Genomic DNA, 23484 nt, shown 5'->3' with positions numbered 1-23484 from the left:
TATTGCTGGGGAGGATGAGATGGCGTTTGAAGGAAAGCAATCGTCACACCCGACACGCTTGGTGGAATCTTTCGATGATCAAGTTGAAAGAGATGTTGAGTCGAAATCTATCTCCCACGTGTGCAAAATGGTGTTGAGGCACATTGTCGACATGGAGCACGGCGACCAAGGCATCCCAATTGTCCTCCGAGCAAGAAATTTGGAAGCGAGCCTTGGGCTTCCCCGCAGAAGAATCTACGACGTCTTCCACATAATCCAAGCGATTGGATTACTCAACAGAGGTTCGGAAGGTTTCCGATCGCTTCGGGGGCATCACTATTGCGGAGAGAATCAAGTTATCCAGACTCTTTGTAATTTGAGAGCCAGCGTCATGTGCCTCAAGAAAGCAGAGCGGCGATCAAAAGCCACAAATATGACCTCGCTCAGTGCATCCGCAGTACTAACAGGCAACGTTGACGAGCATCAAACACCCAGCAACACGAAGATCCCTGCCCTTTGGCAAGTTACGCACAAGCTGCTGAGGTGCATTTTTGCCCGTGGCAACTCGATCAGTTTACGCGAAATCTATACATTGGACGACGACAAGGATGGATCATCTTCAAAGAGCCGTCGGTACTATGACGTCCTCGCCGTACTAACCACGTGCAATATTCTTCAGCTCAACACAACGTCCAAGTTCGACCGAGCCAAATATGCAAAATTGAACCCCCTCATATTAACAGATCCGCAATCGTTTTCCGTGTTTGACCAAGTGCGTCGTCACGACAACTCAATGCCTGTCGCACCTGTGTTCATCCAACGGCAGTCCAAATTGAAGGTTATATCGAGCGACAAGAGGCCACGGTTGTGGGCGAAGCAAAAAGCAACAGGATCTCAGCAACAGTTGATCGCCCACGCTGAATCGAACACCCCCTGCGAGGACTATCCAAGTGCAGGCAACACTATTTCGTTTGCAACCCTGCTTGAAAAGTCCCTGTTTGACATCGAACCGTTTGAGCCATTCTGTCATGCGGCCGCAACAGATGCCTCTGACGACCACTCCATTTCCATTGCGAACAAGACCGATTTCAAGCTCCTCCTGTCCCCGTGCAAGGGCATGTACGAGTCTGACGAGTTCGAGTCATTTTTTTCGCAGTTTCCGCTGACCGACTGCGACAGCCTGGAGGTGGACGACGTTGGAGATATGGAGCTGTGAATGTTTGGTCAATTAAATGAATGAAAATCGGACAGCTTGGGACGAAGTGCGCGTGTTGACGATGAATTCTCCATTGCATGTGACAGTATGTACATTGAGTCGAATGGTTTTACATGCTATCCATGGGCAGTCCGACTATCTTGAGGCGCTTGATCCCGGTCGGTGAGGCCGTAGTCCCGCACAATGGAACCAATTCGGATGCGGTAGTCTTGGAAGATTCCATCTCGTCCTTTTGCTTGGGCCCAGCGATGCGACTCGATATTGCGCCAACGCTGGATGGCCTCTTCGTCTCGCCAAAACGACAGCGACAGCACTTTGTCTGGATTGGCGAGGCTCTGAAATCGCTCAATTGAGATGAACCCGTCGATGTCTTTCAAGAGCGGTGCCAGAGACGCAGCGATATCGAGGTATTGTTGCTTGGCATGTGCATGCGGGTACACCTCAAAGATGACGGCGATCATGCGGCCAGCAGCACCCAAGTTTGAAAGTGTTGATGCATGGAACCTCTAAGTCTGACGCTCGCGCCCAAAGGAAATTCATGACGTGCGCGGCAAATGCAACCTCTTGAGAATATTTTCGCTCGATAAAGTTCCATTGCTTTATTATGCAGTTCATATTCTCCGCGTGATGGGGTAGATTTTGAATGTATTTATCACTTTTGGATAATATTTGACCACGCTATGAACATGATTTTGGTGAGGACTTTTGTTGTAACCCATTCAATGCTTTGTTGCGGCAACCGAAAAACAACTTCGGAAGGTCAGCGAATGAGTAGGACCAAGATGGACGACGGCAACGAGCGCCACTACCGCCAGAGGCTTGAGGACCTGCAGCTTGCAAGAGACCAAGAACGAGAGCTCATGTTGGCCGAGGAAGGAGACAACTTCGTCGCGCCATACGACGAAGAGTTGGAATGTGGTCTGCACGTACCGCACCGAGTGTGGACAGAGCTGTATCCACACCAGAAAGAAGGACTTGCGTGGCTGTACACACTTCACCAGGAAAATGCAGGTGGCATATTGGGTGATGACATGGGCCTAGGCAAAACCATACAGATTTGTGCCTTCTTGGCGAGTCTCAGTAAGATGAAGGTCCTGCAAACGGTACGCCCACGACCCGTTGGTCTCTCGAGAGCTCACTCTGCCGTGTCTAGGTACTTCTAGCGTGCCCAGCGTCGGTGCTATGGCACTGGGTTCGCGAGATGCATAAATGGTGTCCTGAAATGCGCGTCGTCCTACTGCATTCATCGGGCACTGCCACTTGCACGTACAGCACTTCCATCAAGAATGTGTATGCGAAAGGCGGGATGATTGTGACAACGTACGAGAACCTTCGAAGCAATGCCGAGTACTTGATCCCCAAGGAATGGGACTACGTAATTCTGGACGAAGGGCACAAGATTCGGAACCCGGACGCGGAAATCACTCTTGTCGTCAAGCAACTGCGTACGGTTCATCGCATCATATTGACAGGATCTCCCATCCAAGTAAAGGCGCCCAGTTGCCGAAGACGTCTGTCACACTTGTGATCGTTCCGCTGTAGAATCGACTGAAGGAGCTGTGGAGTTTATTCGACTTCGTCTTTCCTGGCAAGCTCGGGACATTTCCCACCTTTGAGGTGTGCTCTCCGCTCGCTCAATACCCCACATGATTTGACATTTCAGGACGAATTCGTCCTACCGATTCGACACGGTGGGTACGCCAACGCATCCAAGATGCAAATTCTCATGGCGTACAAGTGCGCCATGGTGCTGCGCGACCTCATTGCTCCGTACATGCTGCGGCGCATGAAGAAGGACGTGCAGATCGCAACCGATCTCCCGAATAAGATTGAGCAAATCATATTCTGCAGTCTGACGAGTGCCCAGCGATCGGCATACAAGATTTTTTTGTGCTCGTCCGAAGTTCGAGCGGTGCTTTCCCGCGAAATCAAACCGTTTCGCGCCCTCACGATATTGCGCCACATTTGCAACCATCCCGACCTGGTGTCCAACTCGACCGAACACTCAACGACAGCTCCCGAGCACCTGGATATCTCTCTCCTCGGCGACGATTACGGCGCGATCGATCAAAGTGGCAAGTTGCAGGTCCTCGAAACGATTCTGCGAGTGTGGAAAGCGCAAAACCATCGCGTCTTGATCTTTGCCCAGCACCGGCGAACCGTCGACATCCTCGCCAAAATGATGAACACACTGCAGTACAACTACTGTCGTCTTGACGGCACCACCACCGTACGCGAGCGGCAGACCCTCATCGACGCATTCAACTCGTCCGACAGCAGCATATTCGTGTTTCTTTTAACGACCAGGGCTGGTGGAATCGGCATCAACTTGACCGGTGCGGACCGCGTCGTAATCTTCGATCCGGACTGGAACCCCAGTACTGACATGCAAGCGCGGGAGCGGGCGTGGAGACTCGGACAGACCAAGCCCGTGACCATATACAGGCTCATCACGTCCGGCACGATAGAAGAAAAAATTTATCACCGACAGCTCTTCAAACAATACCTCATGAACAAGGTGCTTCGCGACCCCAAACAGAAGAGATGCTTCAACCACAACACACTTGCCGACTTGTTTATCCTAAGTGACGGGTCTGAGCTAACCAAAGATGAAAATGGCAACGAAATGAAGACCACAGGTACAGAAACGGGCGATTTGTACTTGCACGGGCACGTAGACGTTGCCGCCGAAGTTGCGACGCTGCAGTCACAGCTGGGGGAATCAGCACGCGTGGAATCCCGCGCCGTGTCGAGCAAAGACGACGATGTTGCTTCCAACGACCCAGACGAAGAGGAAGATGCTGTGGAAGAGCCTCGCGAAGATTCAGTCGACAACACGGAGATCCTCAAGGCGCTTATGGAAGGCGGGTCCATCAGCGGTGTTTTCAGCCAAGACAGCATAGAAAGCGACGGTGTGCACAACCAAGAAGCCGACTTGATTCAAATGGAGTCCACTAAAGTTGCCCAGAACGCGTTGAGTGCGCTGCGCCAATCGTGCAGTGCAATTCGACAGCAGCGGTCCGATCAGTTTGAAGTCACGTGGACAGGACGCAGTGGAACTGCGGGCAACCCCACGAAGCGGTTTGGAACCAAAGTTGCCCAAGGGATGAAACGCAAAATTGCCTGCAACAGTTCTGGACTGGGGCGAAACCACGAAGTGCTCGCCCTCGAGTCGGAGGAGATGCTGAAGCGGATCAAAATGCGGCGGCAGGCTGTGGACACGGGTGTGAAATACAAAAGCACCACGTCGTCGAAAGAGTCGGTGCAGTATGGATCTGTGGACGAGCTGACGAAAAAACTACACTCATTTCTGGTACGCCACGCCGATGGAGTACCAACCGACGTGATTGTCCACAAATTCTGCGATGCTGTGTCGCCAAAGGACAAGGAAATCTTTCGGAATTTGCTGCGGAATATGGCGACGTGCACTGGTAGGGTGTGGCGGCTCAGATCAGAATACTCGATGTCCTGACATCGTATCAAACTGTGCTTTTCATTCAGTCGAGTTGATCAGCGTTTCTACTTGCTATTTTCGATTTCTCGTCACATCTTCCAAACAATGTTGCTTCGTTCTGCTGCTCTGTATACCTACCTCCACAGTCCTGGTAAGTGTGCTGCCACTAGTTGGGAAATTCACTGGTCAGAATGAGCATGGGAGAGTAGTTCTACGCGTGCTCGACCATCAAAAAATAGATTTGGGGAATATGCGCGTGGGAATGGCTTCAGATGTTTCAAGATGCACACGAAACAATTCGAAAGCTGCTGCCAAGAAAATGGTGCGCACTGAAGCGCATTTGACACCGCCGATTGCCGAGTATTTGTGACTATATTTTATAACCAATGATGTGGGCAAAGCAAGCGAGACGGACGAAATCAAACCCGGCGACAAGGCTCGCATACGTTCGCAAGCCTTAAATAGGGTGTCTTCCACCTGCGAAGCATTGCCTGTGAGTAAAAGGGGGTTTCGTGCATTGCTGTTGAGGTGTGGTGCATTCATCATTTTGACATGTTCATCATTTTTATCGGGTGGACGACATTTCTCGAATATTCTGTGAATTTACAATATTTATTTAGGGGAAAATATATTTATATCTTTCATATTTTAACCAATCAGCAGCAGTTTCCTCAAGAACTTGCAATTTGCCGCAGCCATGGCTCGCCGCGTGAAGGCGTTTGACCAGGACGCTCCGGCCAACTATGTTGCCGGTCTCGGTCGAGGGGCGGTTGGGTTCACCACCCGATCGGATATTGGTCCTGCCAGGTCGGATGACCCCACGGACATCACGGCGGGCATCCCCGGCATGGGCCGTGGCCGAGGCATCCCACTTCAGCAACCAGTCCCTGTAATGATGATTCCTCCTGGCGGACGCGGCTCCGGTACGGCAGGGGTTGGTGGATTTGGCCGTGAAGTCGATGCGACTGGAGATCGCGGTGATTACAGTGAATTCGACGAGTTCTCTGGGTATTCTGGCGCGGGCTTGTTCAACGATACACCTTACGACAAGGACGATGCCGAAGCTGACGACATCTACGCCCAAGTAGACGAGCACATGGACAACCGACGCAAGCGACGTCGGGAGCTCAAGCAATTGGAAGACATGAAGAAAGCGCGGCGGGAGCGGCCCAAGATTTCCGACCAGTTCGCCGATCTCAAAACGAGTTTGAAGTCGGTCAGTGATGCTGAATGGGAAGCCATCCCAGATATCGGGGATCATTCGTTGAGGTACAAGGCGTCGCAGAAGAAGAGCGATATATTCACTCCTGTTCCCGACCACATTTTGGACACGCGCGCATCCAACACGGCGTCGAATTCAGTCGTTCTCGGCAGTGAAACACCGTTCTCTAGTGGCACGGCCACCTCCATCAGCGGAATGACGTCGTCGTTGACAGGACTGGCCGAGGCTCGTGGCGCCGTCCTTTCGCTGAAGCTCGACAAGATGTCCGATTCAATTTCCGGCCAGACGGTCGTCGACCCGAAGGGGTACATGACCGAGCTCAACAGTCTCAAGATCACAAGCGATGCCGAAGTGGGCGACATCAAGAAAGCTCGCCTTCTCTTGCGCAGTGTCACGATGACCAATCCCAAGCACGCGCCTGGGTGGATCGCCGCCGCTCGTCTCGAAGAAGTCGCCGGGAAGCTTGTCCAGGCGCGTAAAGTTATTGCAGAAGGGTGTGAGTCGTGCCCAACCAACGAAGACGTGTGGCTCGAAGCGGCGCGGCTGCAAACGCCAGAAAACGCCCGGACAATTCTTGCCAATGCTGTGCGCCACGTCCCGACCTCGGTGAAAGTATGGCTCCAGGCCGCGAAACTCGAACCGAACGATGAGTCTACGAAACTGGTACTTCGCCGCGCCCTCGAGTTTATTCCCAACGCAGTCGCCATTTGGAAAGCCGTGATCGAGCTCGAAGATGTCAACGGAGCTCGTCTGATGCTGGGGCGAGCGGTCGAGTGTGTGCCGCAGTCCGTCGACATGTGGCTCGCTCTGGCGCGACTCGAAACTTACGAACGTGCCAAACAAATTCTAAACAAAGCTGGGTCCACGATTCCGACCGACCACACGATTTGGATTGCCGCCGCCAAATTGGAAGAAGCGAACGGCCAAGACGCCAACGTTGAAAAGATCATCGTCCTCGCAATGAAGCGGCTTCGCAAGTACCAAGTTATGATCGATCGAGACACGTGGCTTAAGGAAGCGGAAGCGTGTGAAATGGCGCAGGCGCCGCTGACGTGTGCCGCGCTCGTGAAGCATTCGCTGGCGCTAGGTGTGGACCCAGAGGACCAAAAACGAACGTGGATGGACGATGCAGAAACTAGTGCTGGTCGGGGGGCGTTTGTGACGGCGAAAGCCATTTACAACCACGCGCTCGAAGTGTTTCCAACTAAGAAATCGATCTGGCTTCGTGCTGTGGCCCTCGAGAAGCAGCAAAATGGTCCACGAGTCATGGAGTTGCTTCAAAACGCGGTGCAAAACTGCCCGAAAGCTGAAATTCTGTGGCTCATGGCAGCCAAGGAAGCATGGGTCGGCGGCAGCGTCGAGGAAGCACGATCGATCTTGCGTCAAGCCTTCAGTGCCAACCCGAACAGCGAAGAAATATGGCTTGCTGCTGTCAAACTTGAATGGGAAAATGATGAAATCGAACGAGCGCGGGCGTTATTGGCCAAAGCTCGATCCCAGGCGCCGACCGCGCGGGTATGGATGAAGTCGGTTCTTCTAGAGCGTGAAGCTCGAACCCAGGGCGACCAAGACTCGAAGGCCCGAGAGGAAGCGCTGCTCACGGAAGGGCGCACTCGTTACCCGACATTTGAGAAACTGCATATGATGACCGGTCAGTTCTACGAAGACATGGGCGATCTCTATGGCGCGCGAAAGTATCTGCGCGAAGGCTTGGTTGCGTGCCCCAAAAGCATTCCTCTATGGAAGCAGCTCACGCTGCTGGAAGAAAAGTCCAAGGGCGAAATGAAGGCTCGATCGGTGCTCGAAAGCGGTCGGTTGAAGAATCCCAAGAACCCAGAGCTGTGGCTCGAAGCGATCCGCCTCGAGGCTCGCCATCACAACGACAAGGGCCAAGAGAACTTGATGGCCAAAGCGTTGCAGGAGTGCCCTGATGCAGGCATTTTGCTCGCCGAGTCCATCGACATCGCTCCGCGTACGCAGCAACGCCGTGTGTCTTTGACGGCGCTCAAGAAAAAGGACAACGACCCTGCCGTGTGTTTGTCCGTGTCGAAATTGTTTTGGAACGAGCGCAAGTATTCGAAAGCGCGCAAGTGGCTGGAACGCACAGTCCAGTTGAACCCCGACTTTGGCGACGGATGGGCATACTACTATGCATTTGAACTCAAGCACGGCAACGAGGTATGGACTTGGAGCACTAGTCGAGTTCGATTGAGCTGATCTGACGAGGTGTGTGCCTAGTTGCAACGCGAAGACATTTTGAATCGCTGCATCAAGGCTGAACCACGACACGGCGACCTCTGGTGTGCCATCTCCAAGCAGACGCTCAATCGCAAGAAGAAGACAGGCGAGGTACTCAAACTTGTCGTAGCCTCGCTGCCTGTCATGAACGTTGGCGAAGTATTGACCACATAAAGCTAAATACCAACGCGTCAACGCATGGTAGTGCCATTCATTCGACTTTTCTCTCAAGTGGGATTCAGCAAACACACTTGATGGTTCGCACTGGTTTCAGGTCGCTTCCCGTTGATTCTCAGCTGAAACGTGGTTGGTTATGGAGGCCATGTACGTTTGACGCGCTGTTTGTGGAGTTTCGTGTTGTGGCCAAGCGAGAGAGAACACATCACAAAACCTCGGAGGCGTCGACCCATTCACACAGATTCCCATGAATCTAGTGGAATGTGTCTAAAACTTGCGAAATTTATTCCGACTCGACGTCCACCTCGACTGCGTTGGAGCAGGGTCCATCAAGTCGACGCCAATCCCGACACCCCGTGTGGTTTTCACCCAAGTGACTGTCGGGCTTGTGGTTCGACATGACATCTTCGAGACATGGATCTTTCCCTGTCGGGAGGTCGTGCGCGTTTGCCTCAGCTCGTCCTGAAAGACAGAGAGTGTGGTGGTCTCGGCATTTTGATTGCCATTCACTCGGGCCATCCTCCGCTGCCACGCACATTTTTCACATCTAGGAACCAAGCATGTCCTTGCTTTGCTTCCCATTCGTTTTATTCGCGTCCAACGCAATGTGGATCGCATCAATTTTTGTCAACAAACTCCCGTTTTAAGACCTCGTAGCAAGTCCTGCCGCCACTGAACGCTGTACTTGCCCGATTTCCCGTCCAACTTGGCATGAGACAGCACTTGGTCGAGGAATTGTTGAACAAAATACAGATCGTCAAGCACGAGAAGAAACACTGACGAACGACATGATGCCGGCGACCTCCGTGCTTCTTCAACCCTTGCATTTCGGTCCTCAGGGGAAGCAGCATTCAGCGCCACGTCAGTGCAAACAACACACGCCCTTGCGCGATGAAGTACGAGGACGACACGTCCCACTAGACTTTGGCCATGACACGTTTGAAGTTATCTTGGGGCTGCAACACGTACGAGTATATCTCGTGTAGATCGTAGACGCGATCAGAGATGCCATGTTTTGGACACGGGTCGTGATGGTAATTCACGTCTTCATGGCCCATGTCGGGCCATTTACACGACTCCGTCTATCGCCGCGATGAAGCACACGCCGACAGAGACGCTCTCGAGCTACCCCACGCTCGTGTAGGTCTACTGAGCACGCACGACGCCTCAGATCGTGACGAACTTGATGCCGACCGTTGGCCTTGTTGACCGGAACCGCTCACCGCTAGTTTCAGTCCCCACTTTTCGACTGCGACGAAGAGGCCAAAGTGGCAAACCCACTCAGTTCATCGTTCACGGCTCGTCTGGGCCCAGTTGCTGTACATGGGCGACCCCATGGGTTGGAAGAAACAAGGCGTGCCAAGCCGAGCTGCCCAGGGATGTCATTGAATTGAAATATTACAAACTGCAGCCATGAACGTCCGACTGCGAACTCCGAGCGTCGCGTCGCCAGACCCACAACCCATTGTTGTAATCTCACATCATCATGTGATATTTTCGGCATAGTTGCATCAACTCTTTGCCAGCAAATTTCCAGTTGAGGCAGGTCACAAGTGGCGGCCATGCACCACGCTCTTGTCACTTCTTGGCATCGCCAAGTGCATGTTGGACCGAGTCGATTCGACCCGTCACCTTGTGATGTGATTATCCTGCCTCGACATGCTGCATGGCGTGAATGGAGCGAACTGGGCGCTGCTGAGGGACAGTATCGTTGCACCGTGCGGCCGACGTTGCAACTCTAGCATGGACTGACCGGCGCCGCCTCGAAGTGGACTGTGCGTCATACTTCCCAAGCGATCTTGTGTGCCTCTTCGTAAACATGTGGAATATTTTGACTGGCTAAATTATATGGATGTTGCGCGTTTTCATTGGCTAAATTAATGTCTGCAGGTCAAAGTTTTCAAGTTGCTGGGGCTAGCGTATCCGGAAAAATATCCGAATGGCGCGAAACTTGGAAGCATCTTTGCCGCGGGAGCACCATGGCATCCGAACTGTGTCCGTCGTGCACGCTTGTGCAAGGAGGAACGAAGGAAGAAGGACGTGACAGCTTGCATCAATGCGTGTATCGAACAAAGCTTGCCGTGCTGGCCCAACGCTTTCGACTGCTTCAAAAGACCCTCGAACAGCAGCAACTTGTGATTGAGAAGCAACAACGCAAGTTGGAACAGCGCAGGTCAAGAGCAAAGCAGGAAGCCCGGCATGACACAGTGCCGTCAACTCAAAAGAATAATCACTACACACAAGGTCCAAGTATTAGCCTGGACACGCCATTTCGTGATCAATCTAAACTGCACCATGATATCGTGGCAGAGGGCGACCGCAATGACTCCAAGGAATCCATCCGCGCTCGAGGCGACACTGTTACGAGTGGCATGCCTGCATCATCTGTGATGGTAGGTCAAGTGTCAGTGCAACCTCGACAAATCAAAGATGGCTTTATATCGACTCGTCGTCCAAGTGACGACTCTGAAAACCTTGGTTGCAAAAATGGATTCCTCAAGGGATCATCCATGCAAGTCGCCGCTCCGCTATCTTCGCGCTCTGCTAACATGTCAGCCGATCTTAAGGACATGATGAACCATCCTCTCAAGCGAGCGAAGCACGATCCTCAAAACGTTTCCCCCGCTGTTGAGCAGGCCATCTCGTTAGACTCATCTCGCCCAGGCGGCAAGATATCCTATACCCTCTCGCACGTCCCATCCACTCGAGCAGCGAAAGCAACAACTTCTACTACCTCTGCGACGAGTCAACGTCGCTCCGATCGGGACATCGCTCGACCTAACAGTCGGCCTGATTTCAAGTATATCGAAGTCGTCCGGAACCGCGATGCCCGCATGGCGCTACCTGGCCATGCTTGTGAAGAGTGTGCCCAATATTACGCTGCGCTGGGTGACGAGTTTGAAGGCCACCAGTTCGCTTGTTCACGCCACCGGGCCAAGTGGGAACCGTACGCGACACCGGAGGACTTTTGGCGCCTCAGTTTTCCCGACTCGCCGTCGTAAAGTCAGCGGACAAACTCGTCTATCGTCTAACCCTAGCATTATCTGGCTCAGTATTCAACGCGCTGGCAATAGCTTCCACAGAGGCGGCACACCAATACCGGGGCGCTTTCGTTGTCCGCGCCTTCGTCGTGCTCATCTCCATGCGCAAAAGCTTCGCACACGGTGCATTTCCACATGGCGGCGACACTATCAATCACACGAAGTGTCCGGGAGCACCGTTCGAGCGCATGTCCGTTGTCGCACACAGGCTCCAAGACATTTTCAGTGAGGGGAATCGGTGCGGAACAGAGGCTGCACGTTTCACGGACTGGCGGTGTTGGGTTCGCTGTCAGATCTCGCGTCTTGTCGGCGGGGGTACCATACGCCATGTAAGTGGCGTTTAACAACGCCAGATGCTCGACAGACAGCGGCGACGCCACCAACGACAAGAAATCGGCCATGAGCAAGAACGGTAGACTTGTTTGACGTGTGCGTTGGCCGCTGAACTGCTTCGTCGCGGCTCGCAACATGTAGTCGCACCAGAACGCCATGATCTTCTTCTGGAGCCGGGCCACATTCGCGTGTTGGTTGGGAGTCGGCATGTTGGACACAACTTGGTATGCGACTTGAAGGTACATGGGCGAGATGTGGTCGGGATCTTCCGCGGCGGTGCACTGGTCGTTGAATTTGGACTCCAAAATCGCGCAAAACTCTTCGTGCAACGGCACCACGTCGTTGATCGCGTCCGCTTTCTCGTCAGCAATCCACGCACGGGCTTCGGCCATCTTGGCGTTGAACGAAGTCAAATTCGCGTGGCAGTACGACAAAATGTCACCGAGGGACTCGATGCTCGAGTGCGACTCGAGCGAGTTGGCGAGCAGCGTAGCGTTTCGTGCATTCGGCGCGGCAAAGCACTCGAGGCCACTCGACAACCGGGCATACGTTGTGTCCTGTGGCAGAATCGATCAGAGGTACTTGGTTCATTTAAAATGCGCAGCGCGCGTGTTCATCCTTACGGCTTGGGTGATCCGGGAAGGTTTTGCCGCTGGAGGGCAGACGTAGCCGACCGCAAGTTGCACGGCGTTCGGGGACAGTGCCAGGCCGTAAATCGGGTAGTTGTTCACGGGGAGGTAGCTAGGCAAGACGCCATTGTAACTCAACCATTACGAGAGAGTGAAGTCGTACTCGATGGGAATTTGGTCGCCCGTTCGAATGTTCCAGCACTTGACACACCCATCGGACGAGCTCGAAAACAGCATGTGCCCATCGTCGCAGTGGTTGAGCTCCAAGCTCGATATATTTTTGGCATGGGCGACCCACGTACGGGGGTCGGCCGCGTCGTCATCGTTGCCAACAGGCCATACCGTGATGGAGCTGCCACCACCGACGCACACACTGGTCAGCGAGTACTGCACTGCGTACACGGGCTGCATCTGTGGCGTTTTCATGACACGCTCCACGGCCATCGTTGCGCCGCCGCCTTTCGAGTGCACAGTCAATCGCATCAAGAGCACATTTCCACTGGAAGTGCCCATGGCGAACGCATTTGTTTCCATGTGCATCCACGTGCAGCACGTGGGCCAGCCATACTGTCGGGTCACCCCCGTCGAAATCGGCGCGTCCTCGAGCCGCGACACATCCGAGCTACGCATGTCGTGGACGAATCGCCACACAGTCGTGAGCACCTTCCCGCACAGTACCAAGTACGAGACATTCCTGCCACTCGATGCGTCGTGGGTAGCAGTCGACCACGCAAGGGATGTGACAGAGACGAGGTCGGACGCTTCAACGAATGCTGCCGAAACCTTTTGGCGCTTTGCGTCGGAAGCTCTCCCAACCGACGCTTTGGACCTGTACTGGACAGGGAATCGCGGCAACGGCACTGCAAAGAGCAAGTCGGCAGTAGTGGTAGCGTCCGTTGACGACCAGTCGTTGGCCGCAACATGACGCTTGAGGTGCTTGGACACGGACACCACTTCCTTCCACTGCAGATCCAGCGCAGACGGGTAGTTTACGCCGACTTGGCCGTTTGATGTCAGTGTCGCAATCGCGCACGACATGTTGGGAGCAGATCCTGCCAAAAATCCCCGTGCGAATCCCTGCGACGTAATGTGACGACATACCTCGAGGACCCCATACGGCCGCTGTGAACGTCATGCTGAGCTCGCCTTTCGTGAGAGAGATTTCCCTCGGATTCGACGACTGTTTTCTCGCCTGTTCGTTCAGAATGCGACACGTTGTCGTGCCGGGTGCGTCCAGCTCGTCTTCGTGAATGCCGTCGAGCGTCGGCGGCTCTGGATAGTCCGTGTGCTTTGCAGGCAGTGGCAAGAAGTAGCGCGTGAGAAATGGCGGGTGGAGCAGGAAGCGACTTAGGTCTTTGTTGAGGTACGTCGAGATCATGATATTCTCGTCCGTAACGCACGCAAGCTTGCTGTCTGCCGACCAGTGCACGCAATCGGGCATGATCGGCGCGCCCGGAAGATGTTCTGACAAAAAGCTTGACGCTGTCGACGTGAAGTGAAGTCCATGCTCGTTTGAACCCACGGGCTCCCCGGCCGTCCATTCTGCGCGCTTGGTCATCAGGATTTGCGGCACTTCACCTGCCAATGGCGCGCTATTGACCAATCAAATCGTTTGGCACATTTTGTGTTCCAACTGAACATGGAATTCATCGAGAGCAACGGCGACTTGGAAGAAGCCGACGTTTGTGCGGCGCAGGCCTCCGAGGACGACAGCGACTTGGAGGCTGATGTATGTGCGGCGCAAGCCTCTGAAGACGATGATCAGGAAAAATTGATGGCAGGGGTGCAGTCGCAACCCCAGGACGTGCTGCAATCGGAAACGACAACCATGGGGTGGCTCGAAGAACGAGTCGACGATTTCAGGTGCAAATGTCCTCGATGCATATATGCACGGCCCCGAGTGCGCGAGCTCCCTGATGCATTCGAGTGCCACATCATGAACGGCCGTAAGCGATGCCGGCTTCGTTTTCCCACCAACGAGTTGCTTGTCGTGCACCAACTTGACGTGCATGAGACGGTGTTTCCGATTTGCCCGAAACAGAGGTTGAACATGCAGAACCACGTCGAATATTCCAAGCCCCGCCCTCCTCCCACAGTCTACGTGTTCTTGCAGCGTGACAACCCTCTTATCAAACCCGACGAGGACCTCGATGTGTCGGCAGAAATTGCCCGTGTACGCGTCGTCCACGACCTCGAGCTCGCCACGGTAGTCAAGAAAGTGCATAGGCGAGGCCTCCATGGGTTTGTCAAAATGTCCTTCTATCATGAAGAACCAGAGACAGCCATGTTCGACGTCTTCATGGAAGCAGCGGAACGATGGATGAAAGGCGACAAGTACGAGCGGCTCGCACAGTTCCAGGAGGCTATGGTATACTACAAGGCGACCAAGGAATTACCGGCGCGAACCACACCGTCGCAGTACCCTCTTATCGGGTATGGTAGAAATTGGCTCAAATCATAACAACAATATGTCGCCGCACTTGTTGCCGTGGCATGCTGCCGAGATGCTACCGTTCCATGACCAACCAAACTATCTCTTGAATGTCATCGCCTTGCGGCGATGACATCGTGTCCATAATTGACGATGCCAACACAGGAAAATCAGTGCCCAAGGCCCGAGGGCGGCTTTCCACTACCACGATTGCTTTTATGCACGATTTTTCTTGATGGGACGGCAGCTACGTCCCGGCACTCTGGGGATGCTGCAGAGACTGTGCTGTGCCTTGAGTGACACACGTCGGTAGAGTAGGTGCAGAGGACGTGGAGTCGTTGTACAGCAATATCATTTGAGAGTGACTGTGTCCATAACGCTTGGACGTTTTCGAGGTGGGAATTGCAATACTGTATACGTGTTGAGGGAAACTTAGTTGTGTCTTTAGCAGGTGTTGCTGTGGCATGATGGGACTGTGTCGGTCCGTTTATTCGTCCGCCATGTCATCTTTTGGTTCCTAGGTAGGCAGCAAGCTGGCATGAGGCTGGAACAACGGTCGTTATAAACGTACCTTTGGTTCGACGTCTTCGCCGTAGTTGATGGCGTGGTCAATATGGTGCAGTACCATCTCGATGCTTTCTTCGTCAGTGATGTTCATCGGGACAAACGCGACCATGCTGTAATCGTTAATCTAGCCATCGGTATGAACGAATGCCCATGGACGGCTCACAGAGCTTCGTACGACGTTGCAGACAGCGCGACTGAGTGGCTGCCACTTGTTTGTCGTTGCGTTCGTCAGCGTCTCCAGCAAGTACCCAGACGACGGATCGAGGTACTTTTCCAGTTCTTGTTCATCCACCAAATCGCATTTTGTCAAGACCTGCACATTGCGAATGACAGATGAAACGAGAAACGACAGCACGTACGTTGACGTGCGGAAGTTCCAATTGCACCATGGCCGACAGTGAGCACAGAATGCCAGAAATGAACTTGGACGGGTCCGAAATAAACAGTGAGTCGATCTAGTCGGGGGCATCATCACACTCGAGTTGAACGAGTGAGCACACAACGGACGTACCAGATAGACCCCGCAAATTGAGAAGCTCCACTCTTGAAGAGCAGTGCAGAGGTGCTTCATGACTGGCAAGTGCGAATATAGCTCAATTTGACCTGTAGCCTCCCGTCAGAAATGTCTTTGTTTTCATCGAGACTGACCGGGGCAGTCGAAGATAAAGTAGTCGTCATCGCTGTACTCAAGGAGCAGGTCCTGCAGCCAATCGAGGTTTTGAATCAAATACCTATGACAGGATGGATGTGAATGAATGGCTTCGATGAGCATGTATACTCCATGCAGTAGACAAGACCGCCGTTTGGGCCGTAACCGAGCTCTTCCATCACGTCTTCGAGGGAGATCAAGTCGCGAATGTCTAGGCAACAGTATCACACATATATGAGCATGCAACGATACATAGCACTGTCCTACCGAAAGCTACGGGGTAGTCAAAGGACTCTGCGGCAGGGTCCAAGTTCACCACGTACGTCAGTCGTCCACTCGCAGCACAAAACTCGTGCATGTTCTTGCAATACGTGGACTACCACCACACACTTGGAGGTCAGACTTGAGCCCACCTTCAATCTAGCAAACCTTCCCCGTCCCCGCAGGGCCCATGACAATCTGGCAGCTTCGCATCGTGCTGCTTCAAGATGATGTTGGTGGAAGCGGTTTGAGCTTTTTGAAATACATCCTTTTAAGTACGGCTTTCTGTTAGGTTTTGGCGCTCGGTTAGCTCCGCTGTCATGTCGCGCATAAATAGTGTGAACTCCAACACTGGCCGAGTCGGGGGTGCAAAATTGCAATGAGCACACGATTTACTAGTAGACGGCAGGGCTTGTGCGAAGCTGGTGGTCACGTCGCTCCTCGCCACCGACGCCTCCCATTCCCACTGGCGAAGAACCCTCGGTAGATGGTTCCTGGCCTAGACTTGAAACAGTGTGAAGTGTTTCCATAGCGTGTTCACTTTCCAGTGGCAAATCTATGGCTCATAACGTCAGCGCTCGTTCTGTCGCGCGCCGCCCTTCGCAGCCTCCAGTGCGTCCCAGTTACCCCCTCATCTCGCTTCAATGTTGATGAAACTTGTCGGATTTCCATCGTACCATCGGATCAGCCCCACCATCGCCGCCGTCCTTGGCCTATATTTAGGCCTGGAGGAATAGTTGGCGCGATGTGATTGGCTCGTCGGTTTTCTCTCCCTGGGTATTTCGACCAGCTCGGGAGGCATTTTTTTCTAGGTTTCCAAATCAACATACAAATATCCAATGAAAGTAATAAAACTGGCAGCGGGATTTTTCGTCTACGAGAAGCGTGCACGAAACCACCGCAAGGCCACCACCATATTGGTGACGGCGCAACAGTGTGAATTCAGCCGCGCATCCCGCACGATGGCTTCGAGTGCCGTGGACCAGAAGAAAGTTGATGAAAAGCATATCAAGGCGATCCGAGAGTTCCAGAAGGGGTCCTCGGCCAACCGCCGATGCTTCGACTGCAATGAAATGGTATGTATGTGAGTCGAGGTGGCCCCTCTCGTGACAAATTGTCGTCGGCGTAGGGACCGCAATACATTTGCCTCGACTTTAACACGTTCATATGCACGATGTGCAGTGGCATCCAGTACGTCTCCGCGCCTCCTTTCTTAACATCGTTGTTGTTTGGCTGATGCGTGGTCGTTGGTGATAGCCGGGAATTCTCCCATCGCATTAAATCCATTTCCATGTCGACATTCACCGACACCGAGGTGAACAACATTATCAAGGTTGGCGGGAACGAGGTCGGTCTTCATGACATTGGCCCATTGATCTCACGTGCGTCGGTGGTGCAGGCAGCTCACAAATATTGGCTTGCGCGCTTTGACGTCAACTCGCAACCCAGTTCCAACTTGAACTCTCGCGATCGCATTCGCAACTTCATCCGCGACGTCTACATTGATCGACGGTAGAAATTCTTTCATCCTTCCTCGTATTGCTCACAAGTTCGCCGTTCAGATGGGTATTCGAGGAGCCCAAGCCAAGACCAGAGCCTATCAAGCAGGAGGTGAAGAAGCAACCAGTACCCAAGCCTGCTGCCCCCGTCGACTTCAATCCGTTCCAGATCGCGCCGCCACCGTCTTCGTCGACCCCGCAAGCATCGGTGGCATTTGGTGACTTTTCTAGCTTCGACAAACATCAACAATCGACGGCGGCAGTCGACTTCGCCGACTTTGCGTCGTTCGACCAGCAGCCCACTGGGCAAGCTGATTTCGTCGCCGACTTCGACTCACACAACTCGAGCACGAGCGAAGCCACTGTCAACTTCTTCCAGTCTCCGAAAGCAGCCACCGTTGGCACTCACCAACACCCGACCGCGTTTCAGCCGTTCGGAGGTACCTCATCTCGTGGCGATCGCGCCAAACGTCACATGTTGTATAGAACCCGTGACCTCCACAAAGCCCGTCGATTCCATCTTTGGCTCCTTCGACACCTCCCCTGCTTTCCATCCACCTGTGGCCACACGCAGTCACGATCCGTTCGAAGACTTTCCGACCTCCCCAGCTCCCGTGCTTCGTCAGCAAGCTCCATCAACGTCGACAAATAAAGCGATGGTGATGTCGGACCCCTTTGGCGATTTCGATGCGGTCGTGCCGACGTCCAAGACCGACCCGTTCTCGAACGCGTTCGCAACTCCTGCGTCAACACTATCGTCGTCACAATTCACTACGAAGGCCTCCGCACATGACCCATTTGCGTCGATCGACGCGCCCGTTCAAAAACCTGCAGCTACTACCGCCAGCGTCGATCCATTCAATGCCTTTGACACACTCGTAGCACCCGATCCCCCAACTGCCACCTACCAGACACCATCGTTCAACACGGCAGCTGCCGTGGATCTGTGGGGCCAGCCACCTCCGCCGTCGAAGCCCCAGTCTGGTTCATCGGCGTTTGGAAGCACTCCGTCGACCACGTACGCGCCTCAAGCGACGCAACACAAGCCCCATCCGCCAGTGGAACAAACTGGTTACTTTCCCACGAAAGCCACCCCGTTCGATGCAATGTACTCGTCGAACCAAGCGTCGAACCCGGCGTTTCCCAGCAACCCGGCTGCATATTCGAGCCATTCATTTGTCAACAAGGTAGCATTCGTTTCAAGTGCACCCAACATGAGCTCACCCCCATGCAGGACACTGCGCCCCAGAAATCCCTCGTCGACCCATTCGCGTCATTGGACATTGGCATCAAGAGCAGTACCGCGGCATCGACGCCATATCACGTTTTGCCAACGCATCAGGTAGTACATGTTGAGGGACGCCACTTGGCTCGTTCGCTCATGGCGACTATCGTAGTTTCAGTCCCATGGATTCCCTGCCAACCAGCCACACTACGCGAGCAACAACCAGTCGAACTCGTACCATCCCAATATTGTCGTCGCCCCTGTGTACGTTGTGCGCGTCGTGTTTGTTTTTGTTCCATCGACTTACACGATTTACGTGTAGAAGCCAAAAACCAACGTCGACCAACCCCTTTGATATGTTTTAAGATGGGAAATGCGCAACCTACGACTTGCTTGCTGGTCCTGGCGTGCCGGTTCATCACGTGGGGGAACAGGGTCACATTGGTAGTGAGTTGGGAGCAAGGAAGTGCGTCGTGCGAGGTTGCAATCGTGGAAGATTTCACAGCGTGAGCACGAGGATGGCGTGTGTCGATCGTTGAAAGAAGAGGCATTGCACACTGCATCAGCTGACAGCAACGGGTGATAAGGTCACGTGCGAAAAGTCTTCTCGAAGAGATGGCTGCCTTGACATGACGTGAATGTTCCATGCAATGTCCATGTCTGCTTTCGACGGGACGGACGGTACTGTGTTGATCGTTGTGGTCGTGTCGTCTTCTTCAGGGATAGCGTAGAGAGGGAATCGCCGTGGTGCGAGTCGTAGTGATCTGTCGTTTAAGTTGCTGTTGGCGGGTCGACACCGCGAATACGACCGGCGCTGTCGAGTGGGTTGTGCACTTGCAGGAAGACGACACGGACGACTGCCACGTGACACGGTCTTTCGTGAACTTTTCGTGGTGGTGCTTGACGTTATCGCTGCAAGGCCAACAACCATGATACCCGCGGCAATGGCAAGAGGACCGAGGCGCCCCACCATGTTGGAGAAGAATTGGTAACTGAAAGAACAAGTCAAACTTGCTCGTGACAAACCAGAAACCCAGAGTTGATATTTACCAACGGGCCAATCAAACGTCGGCGAGTAAAGTTCTATCCAATCCGAGCTCAAGAAGGAGCAATCGGGCCAATCAAAACCGTCCAATGGCCGCTCCATGTCCGTACTTCAACCCAATTTCGGTGACGTAGTCGAGCGTGGGGTGCGAAGGCCAGACGACGCCGAGGACAAACGGGACTTGTCCATGCAGAGCTCGAGGGGAAAAGCATTATGCAGAGTTACTCACTGCCGTGGAGCGGTAGACCTGTTCTATGCGCTGCAGCACGACGTCGTGCATGGCATCGAGTGTCCCATGCAACGAATGGATGTCAACGGGGATTTCGATGAACGGCGCCGAGTCCTTTTTCAGGTACGTCTGGACAGCTTGGAGGCTCTTGAAGCAATTGGCCGCCTTCTCGAGTTTGTATCGAGGGTCGGGCGATGATTCAATGAACGACTTGTGATCGTCTGCGTTGATCGTGAGCAAGAACGGAATAACTATTCCCCCGGATGGGACGTGGCTGGCAACCTCCGCTTGATACAGACGTGGGTCGATGTGGAGCCCCTCGATGATAAGAGACTTGCCTTCTTTCAAGCACTTGTCGATATCGCTGTTGACCCCCTTGCGTACAATCGAACAATCGTCCTTGTACTGCGCCAAGAGTGCTTCCTCGGACGCAAATATTGTGTCGGACAACGACGTTTCCGACTTGCTAAACTCGACGAATTAACATACGAAAACAGTGTAGTGTCACTTACCCCGAGAAGTTGCACATGAGCTCGAAGATGAGGTCGGTTTGCAGGACGCTTGAAAGATTGAGTCGATCGGCCAGCTAGTTTGGTCGTCAGGATCGCTATTCCCCACAATGATCCAGATATGTCGGCATCGGAAACGACGCAGAGAATGCAAAGTCGTCTACCTTGGTGGCTAGTGTGGATTTGCCTAAGCACGAAGTTCCCGCCAAGAAGATGAGCAGTGGCGTGCGATTCCGATGAAATGCGCTCATCATGCGATAGCACTCGACATGAGATTCGCCATAGCCGTAGACCAACATCGTCTTGTAAAGGAAGTTCTCAAACTGCTCTTGCGCAATGTCAGTAAGCGCCAAGTCCACCAGGGTCTAGTTCAAGCGATGAGTTCGACGATGTGACTCCAGCATTGTACCTTTTTGAGTTCGAGTGAGATTGTCACAGCATCCCGCGAATTGATCTTTGTCGACACCAGCGCGCGACACACCAAATACCGCGACAGAACGTAGAAGTGGTCTCCAACCCACACCCGAACCTTCACAAAGTCGTACTTGGACTGGTTCCTCGTCTCGTTGACCGGAACCTCCGACGTCGCCTTGGGTGCTTCTCGTGCCTCTGCGACGCTTGTGGTGATGGATGGTGGCCGTCTAGGTGGCAATCCTAAAGATACCGAGCCAGAATCTTCTGGAGAGAGCGGCGACGGCACCGAGGAAGGTGACGAGAGGGCATGACCCGTCTGGGGTGGCGCCTGCACTGTCGTCATCTGTCAACACACAACACGAAAGATTTGGTGGATAAATTACGTCTTGGAGGCCAGAGTTATTTTCTTCATAATATGAACGGAAAGGATATTTCGTCCGCGATATTTCGGATATCTGTGATTTTTGCAGTTGATGCGACGATGTCGACGTTTCGCACATGCCACGTTTGAATGGCAATGGCGATGCCTTCTACTACGACACGCGAGTCATGCAAAACACGCCACCGGTCCCCAGTTTGTACTGGTCTGGGGAAGAGCCGACCTCCCACACCCCCCACATTTTGTCTTGTTGCTTGGACGACCAGAACGCAATGTGCGCTATCGGTAACGGTCCGTATGGCTTGCCTCGGTTGCCAAATGCCACCGTAAATTCGACGTTGTGTATTCCCGGTCTCGAGTGAATGTACCCTTCCAACGTCAACGGTGCTTCCGGCTCGTCGGTGCGGCCAGTGCCTTGCAACGCACCACGTTGCGACACTGTCCAATTGACGGCAGCATTTCGGTACACCCTTCCGCTGCCATGGCGGTACGTGATTTGCCAACTCGACGTCGTGTGATGGTGAAAACACAGTTCGTCGTCGACGGTGGGATGGTTTGATTTTGCCGCAATGTAGCCTTCCCAAATATCCTTGGCGCCGCAAAGCACTTGGTCGGCTGGAAACGTCATGTTTAAGAGCACTCGAGCCGCATGCTTAGTTGGCCCTGGCCCGCATTCGCACACTTGAGGGGACAACAGCAAGTCTTTCAATTGTCTGTCCCCGCGACATTGTTCAATTGCATGGCTCATGCACTCGCGCAAATCGTCATTTGACTTCGCAGCACCAGTGGATGTACCGTTGCCATTTTGAATGCAAATAAGATTCGCCAGGGCCCCACACACCAAATCGCGAATTCCCATGATGGTGCAACTCAGGAGTCGAACCAAGTACTTGATGACATGCAGGCGAAACAAGTGACGACGGCTCCCGATGTCCCGACCATTCGACGTCAACTCAATCATCGATAAAAGCTGGTGTTGAATGCGTTCTTTGATGTCGCGATTGATATAGCCCAAGCTGAACGCATTCTGTTGCTGCACATACGTGCAGAGCGCGACCGAGTCGTCCAGGTAATGGTACAATTGGACACATGTCTTCCACCACCCACATTGAAATTCCTCACGGTTCAATCCAAATCGCTCCAGCGCCACCATTTCCCACAACTACTTGACATCGATCACGAAAGCGGCCCATGGAATTCGTTGTGTACCTCGTCTCGTTTCGAGTCCATCGCAAGTCGAGAACTCACTTGCATCAAGTGGAGTTGATCGCATCGTTCGAGACAGTTGAACAGGCTTCCGGCAAATCCAGAAGGCATGGCGCTCCATACTTCTTCGAACGTTGGCGCTTCCGTAGGCTGCTCCCCGTCCTCCTGGTTCGGCATCGTTGAAGCGTCGCAGTTCGTTGCTCGGGCATCTGTTGTATCCAATCAAAACGCACAATCAGACAAGGGCTGCCCAATCAGCTATGAGCTGAGTTTGTCATGTCGATTTTTCAACAAATTCCCTCAAGAGTCTCTGACACCAATTTGGATCGGCCAGTTGATCGGCCAGTTGCTCGTGGTCTTTCGACGAGGGGCGTTCGTCCGCTTGTCTCCTGTCGCTACGTGCAGCATTGTGAAGAACGGCAGGGTTCGAACGTCGAACTAAATCTCCAGGCGTCACAGTGTTTGAACAGCGACAGTCGACGACAGCGGAAACGGAAAAACCGTGCAATGGCGCTTTGTAGACGTGGGCGCCACATGAAAATTTCACCACTGGTGTTGCTGTGCCTCAGTCTATCCTGCGAGTAGTCATGAACCTTTGCACACGAACACAAAGCCCTGGTTTTGGTCTTTCTTGAAAGTCAAGAGCTTGGGCCACAGCACACGGAGAATCGTGACAGGGCTTTGCCATCGCATGTTTAAGTAGCTTTTTCATCGAAGTTGCCTGTGATAGCTTGCCGCAGCACTTCCGCACTGGTATGACCACCCTCCCGCCAGGTCAAGG

The 23484-nt window shown here is 53.4% G+C and overlaps 11 protein-coding genes across 12 annotated transcripts; 6 read left to right on the top strand and 5 right to left on the bottom strand.

The window, feature by feature from the left end:
• Window positions 1-370: 370 nt before the first annotated feature.
• Window positions 371-1195, top strand: H310_06538 (hypothetical protein; the record flags this gene model as incomplete). The annotated part of the gene is made up of 1 exon (XM_008871647.1): window positions 371-1195. One exon carries the CDS (start codon window positions 371-373, stop codon window positions 1193-1195), a length of 825 nt encoding a protein of 274 aa, XP_008869869.1.
• Window positions 1196-1205: 10 nt separating this feature from the next.
• On the bottom strand, window positions 1206-1702 carry H310_06537 (hypothetical protein). The gene has a single exon (XM_008871646.1). It carries the CDS (start codon window positions 1654-1656, stop codon window positions 1312-1314), a length of 345 nt encoding a protein of 114 aa, XP_008869868.1. The 5' UTR covers window positions 1657-1702; the 3' UTR covers window positions 1206-1311.
• A 232-nt stretch (window positions 1703-1934) lies between these two features.
• On the top strand, window positions 1935-4771 carry H310_06536 (hypothetical protein). Its single transcript, XM_008871645.1, has 4 exons — window positions 1935-2298; window positions 2349-2681; window positions 2738-2812; window positions 2859-4771. The coding sequence occupies exons 1-4, from the start codon at window positions 1963-1965 to the stop codon at window positions 4665-4667; spliced, it is 2553 nt and encodes an 850-aa protein (XP_008869867.1). The 5' UTR covers window positions 1935-1962; the 3' UTR covers window positions 4668-4771.
• A 550-nt stretch (window positions 4772-5321) lies between these two features.
• On the top strand, window positions 5322-8319 carry H310_06535 (hypothetical protein). The gene is made up of 2 exons (XM_008871644.1): window positions 5322-8049; window positions 8110-8319. The coding sequence occupies exons 1-2, from the start codon at window positions 5347-5349 to the stop codon at window positions 8281-8283; spliced, it is 2877 nt and encodes a 958-aa protein (XP_008869866.1). The 5' UTR covers window positions 5322-5346; the 3' UTR covers window positions 8284-8319.
• A 1911-nt stretch (window positions 8320-10230) lies between these two features.
• On the bottom strand, window positions 10231-13881 carry H310_06533 (hypothetical protein). Its single transcript, XM_008871642.1, has 4 exons — window positions 13391-13881; window positions 12453-13341; window positions 12284-12401; window positions 10231-12217 (listed from the first exon to the last, which is right to left on the bottom strand). The coding sequence occupies exons 1-4, from the start codon at window positions 13845-13847 to the stop codon at window positions 11336-11338; spliced, it is 2346 nt and encodes a 781-aa protein (XP_008869864.1). The 5' UTR covers window positions 13848-13881; the 3' UTR covers window positions 10231-11335.
• H310_06534 (hypothetical protein) lies at window positions 10266-11288 on the top strand (the record flags this gene model as incomplete). Its single annotated transcript, XM_008871643.1, has 3 exons — window positions 10266-10530; window positions 10597-10679; window positions 10854-11288. The coding sequence occupies 3 exons, from the start codon at window positions 10266-10268 to the stop codon at window positions 11286-11288; spliced, it is 783 nt and encodes a 260-aa protein (XP_008869865.1).
• A 42-nt stretch (window positions 13882-13923) lies between the features above and the next one.
• Window positions 13924-14861, top strand: H310_06532 (hypothetical protein). The gene has a single exon (XM_008871641.1). It carries the CDS (start codon window positions 13929-13931, stop codon window positions 14748-14750), a length of 822 nt encoding a protein of 273 aa, XP_008869863.1. The 5' UTR covers window positions 13924-13928; the 3' UTR covers window positions 14751-14861.
• A 29-nt stretch (window positions 14862-14890) lies between these two features.
• On the bottom strand, window positions 14891-16455 carry H310_06531. 2 transcript variants are annotated; one of them, XM_008871639.1, is made up of 9 exons: window positions 16366-16455; window positions 16204-16312; window positions 16066-16147; window positions 15936-16018; window positions 15799-15890; window positions 15647-15742; window positions 15463-15600; window positions 15292-15411; window positions 14891-15237 (listed from the first exon to the last, which is right to left on the bottom strand). In XM_008871639.1, exons 1-9 carry the CDS (start codon window positions 16408-16410, stop codon window positions 15208-15210), a joined length of 795 nt encoding a protein of 264 aa, XP_008869861.1. In that variant the 5' UTR covers window positions 16411-16455; the 3' UTR covers window positions 14891-15207. The 2 variants fall into 2 exon arrangements, with proteins under 2 accessions (XP_008869861.1, XP_008869862.1); XM_008871640.1 differs by having other exon boundaries at window positions 15292-15600.
• A 648-nt stretch (window positions 16456-17103) lies between these two features.
• On the top strand, window positions 17104-19942 carry H310_06530 (hypothetical protein). The gene is made up of 9 exons (XM_008871638.1): window positions 17104-17273; window positions 17327-17388; window positions 17455-17545; window positions 17597-17709; window positions 17760-18136; window positions 18183-18883; window positions 18931-19038; window positions 19094-19185; window positions 19244-19942. The coding sequence occupies exons 1-9, from the start codon at window positions 17160-17162 to the stop codon at window positions 19284-19286; spliced, it is 1701 nt and encodes a 566-aa protein (XP_008869860.1). The 5' UTR covers window positions 17104-17159; the 3' UTR covers window positions 19287-19942.
• On the bottom strand, window positions 19941-21483 carry H310_06529 (hypothetical protein). The gene is made up of 4 exons (XM_008871637.1): window positions 21114-21483; window positions 20869-21069; window positions 20708-20781; window positions 19941-20661 (listed from the first exon to the last, which is right to left on the bottom strand). Exons 1-4 carry the CDS (start codon window positions 21459-21461, stop codon window positions 20178-20180), a joined length of 1107 nt encoding a protein of 368 aa, XP_008869859.1. The 5' UTR covers window positions 21462-21483; the 3' UTR covers window positions 19941-20177.
• H310_06528 (hypothetical protein) lies at window positions 21479-22918 on the bottom strand. The gene is made up of 2 exons (XM_008871636.1): window positions 22707-22918; window positions 21479-22659 (listed from the first exon to the last, which is right to left on the bottom strand). Exons 1-2 carry the CDS (start codon window positions 22878-22880, stop codon window positions 21652-21654), a joined length of 1182 nt encoding a protein of 393 aa, XP_008869858.1. The 5' UTR covers window positions 22881-22918; the 3' UTR covers window positions 21479-21651.
• Window positions 22919-23484: the final 566 nt, after the last annotated feature.

Source organism: Aphanomyces invadans (genome assembly GCF_000520115.1).
Source record: "Aphanomyces invadans strain NJM9701 unplaced genomic scaffold supercont1.11, whole genome shotgun sequence".
NCBI lineage: Eukaryota > Oomycota > Saprolegniomycetes > Saprolegniales > Verrucalvaceae > Aphanomyces > Aphanomyces invadans.
Note: the sequence above shows the minus strand (reverse complement) of the source record. Positions and strands in the feature narration are given on the sequence as shown.

What these genes read in the sequence shown, in the direction of transcription:
- H310_06531 (XM_008871639.1), bottom strand. Translation starts at nt 16,410, where the DNA reads ATGCGAAGCTGCCAGATTGTCATGGGCCCTGCGGGGACGGGGAAG. An exon ending in CTTTATCTTCGACTGCCCCG is followed by an intron (nt 15,891 to 15,935) that starts GTCAGTCTCGAT and finishes GGGAGGCTACAG; the next exon opens with GTCAAATTGAGCTATATTCG. An exon ending in GCGAAGACGTCGAACCAAAG is followed by an intron (nt 15,238 to 15,291) that starts GTACGTTTATAA and finishes CTGCCTACCTAG; the next exon opens with GAACCAAAAGATGACATGGC.
- H310_06528 (XM_008871636.1), bottom strand. Translation starts at nt 22,880, where the DNA reads ATGCCGAACCAGGAGGACGGGGAGCAGCCTACGGAAGCGCCAACGTTC. An exon ending in TGGACTCGAAACGAGACGAG is followed by an intron (nt 22,660 to 22,706) that starts GTACACAACGAA and finishes GATGTCAAGTAG; the next exon opens with TTGTGGGAAATGGTGGCGCT.
- H310_06530 (XM_008871638.1), top strand. Translation starts at nt 17,160, where the DNA reads ATGGCTTCGAGTGCCGTGGACCAGAAGAAAGTTGATGAAAAGCATATC. An exon ending in GCTTCGACTGCAATGAAATG is followed by an intron (nt 17,274 to 17,326) that starts GTATGTATGTGA and finishes TCGTCGGCGTAG; the next exon opens with GGACCGCAATACATTTGCCT. An exon ending in GACGTCTACATTGATCGACG is followed by an intron (nt 17,710 to 17,759) that starts GTAGAAATTCTT and finishes TTCGCCGTTCAG; the next exon opens with ATGGGTATTCGAGGAGCCCA.
- H310_06529 (XM_008871637.1), bottom strand. Translation starts at nt 21,461, where the DNA reads ATGACGACAGTGCAGGCGCCACCCCAGACGGGTCATGCCCTCTCGTCA. An exon ending in TCTCACTCGAACTCAAAAAG is followed by an intron (nt 21,070 to 21,113) that starts GTACAATGCTGG and finishes CGCTTGAACTAG; the next exon opens with ACCCTGGTGGACTTGGCGCT. An exon ending in CTCATGTGCAACTTCTCGGG is followed by an intron (nt 20,662 to 20,707) that starts GTAAGTGACACT and finishes CGTCGAGTTTAG; the next exon opens with CAAGTCGGAAACGTCGTTGT.
- H310_06533 (XM_008871642.1), bottom strand. Translation starts at nt 13,847, where the DNA reads ATGACCAAGCGCGCAGAATGGACGGCCGGGGAGCCCGTGGGTTCAAAC. An exon ending in GGCCGTATGGGGTCCTCGAG is followed by an intron (nt 13,342 to 13,390) that starts GTATGTCGTCAC and finishes GATTTTTGGCAG; the next exon opens with GATCTGCTCCCAACATGTCG. An exon ending in GGCGACCAAATTCCCATCGA is followed by an intron (nt 12,402 to 12,452) that starts GTACGACTTCAC and finishes CGTCTTGCCTAG; the next exon opens with CTACCTCCCCGTGAACAACT.
- H310_06536 (XM_008871645.1), top strand. Translation starts at nt 1,963, where the DNA reads ATGAGTAGGACCAAGATGGACGACGGCAACGAGCGCCACTACCGCCAG. An exon ending in AGATGAAGGTCCTGCAAACG is followed by an intron (nt 2,299 to 2,348) that starts GTACGCCCACGA and finishes TGCCGTGTCTAG; the next exon opens with GTACTTCTAGCGTGCCCAGC. An exon ending in GGACATTTCCCACCTTTGAG is followed by an intron (nt 2,813 to 2,858) that starts GTGTGCTCTCCG and finishes TTGACATTTCAG; the next exon opens with GACGAATTCGTCCTACCGAT.
- H310_06537 (XM_008871646.1), bottom strand. Translation starts at nt 1,656, where the DNA reads ATGATCGCCGTCATCTTTGAGGTGTACCCGCATGCACATGCCAAGCAA.
- H310_06532 (XM_008871641.1), top strand. Translation starts at nt 13,929, where the DNA reads ATGGAATTCATCGAGAGCAACGGCGACTTGGAAGAAGCCGACGTTTGT.
- H310_06535 (XM_008871644.1), top strand. Translation starts at nt 5,347, where the DNA reads ATGGCTCGCCGCGTGAAGGCGTTTGACCAGGACGCTCCGGCCAACTAT. An exon ending in AACTCAAGCACGGCAACGAG is followed by an intron (nt 8,050 to 8,109) that starts GTATGGACTTGG and finishes GTGTGTGCCTAG; the next exon opens with TTGCAACGCGAAGACATTTT.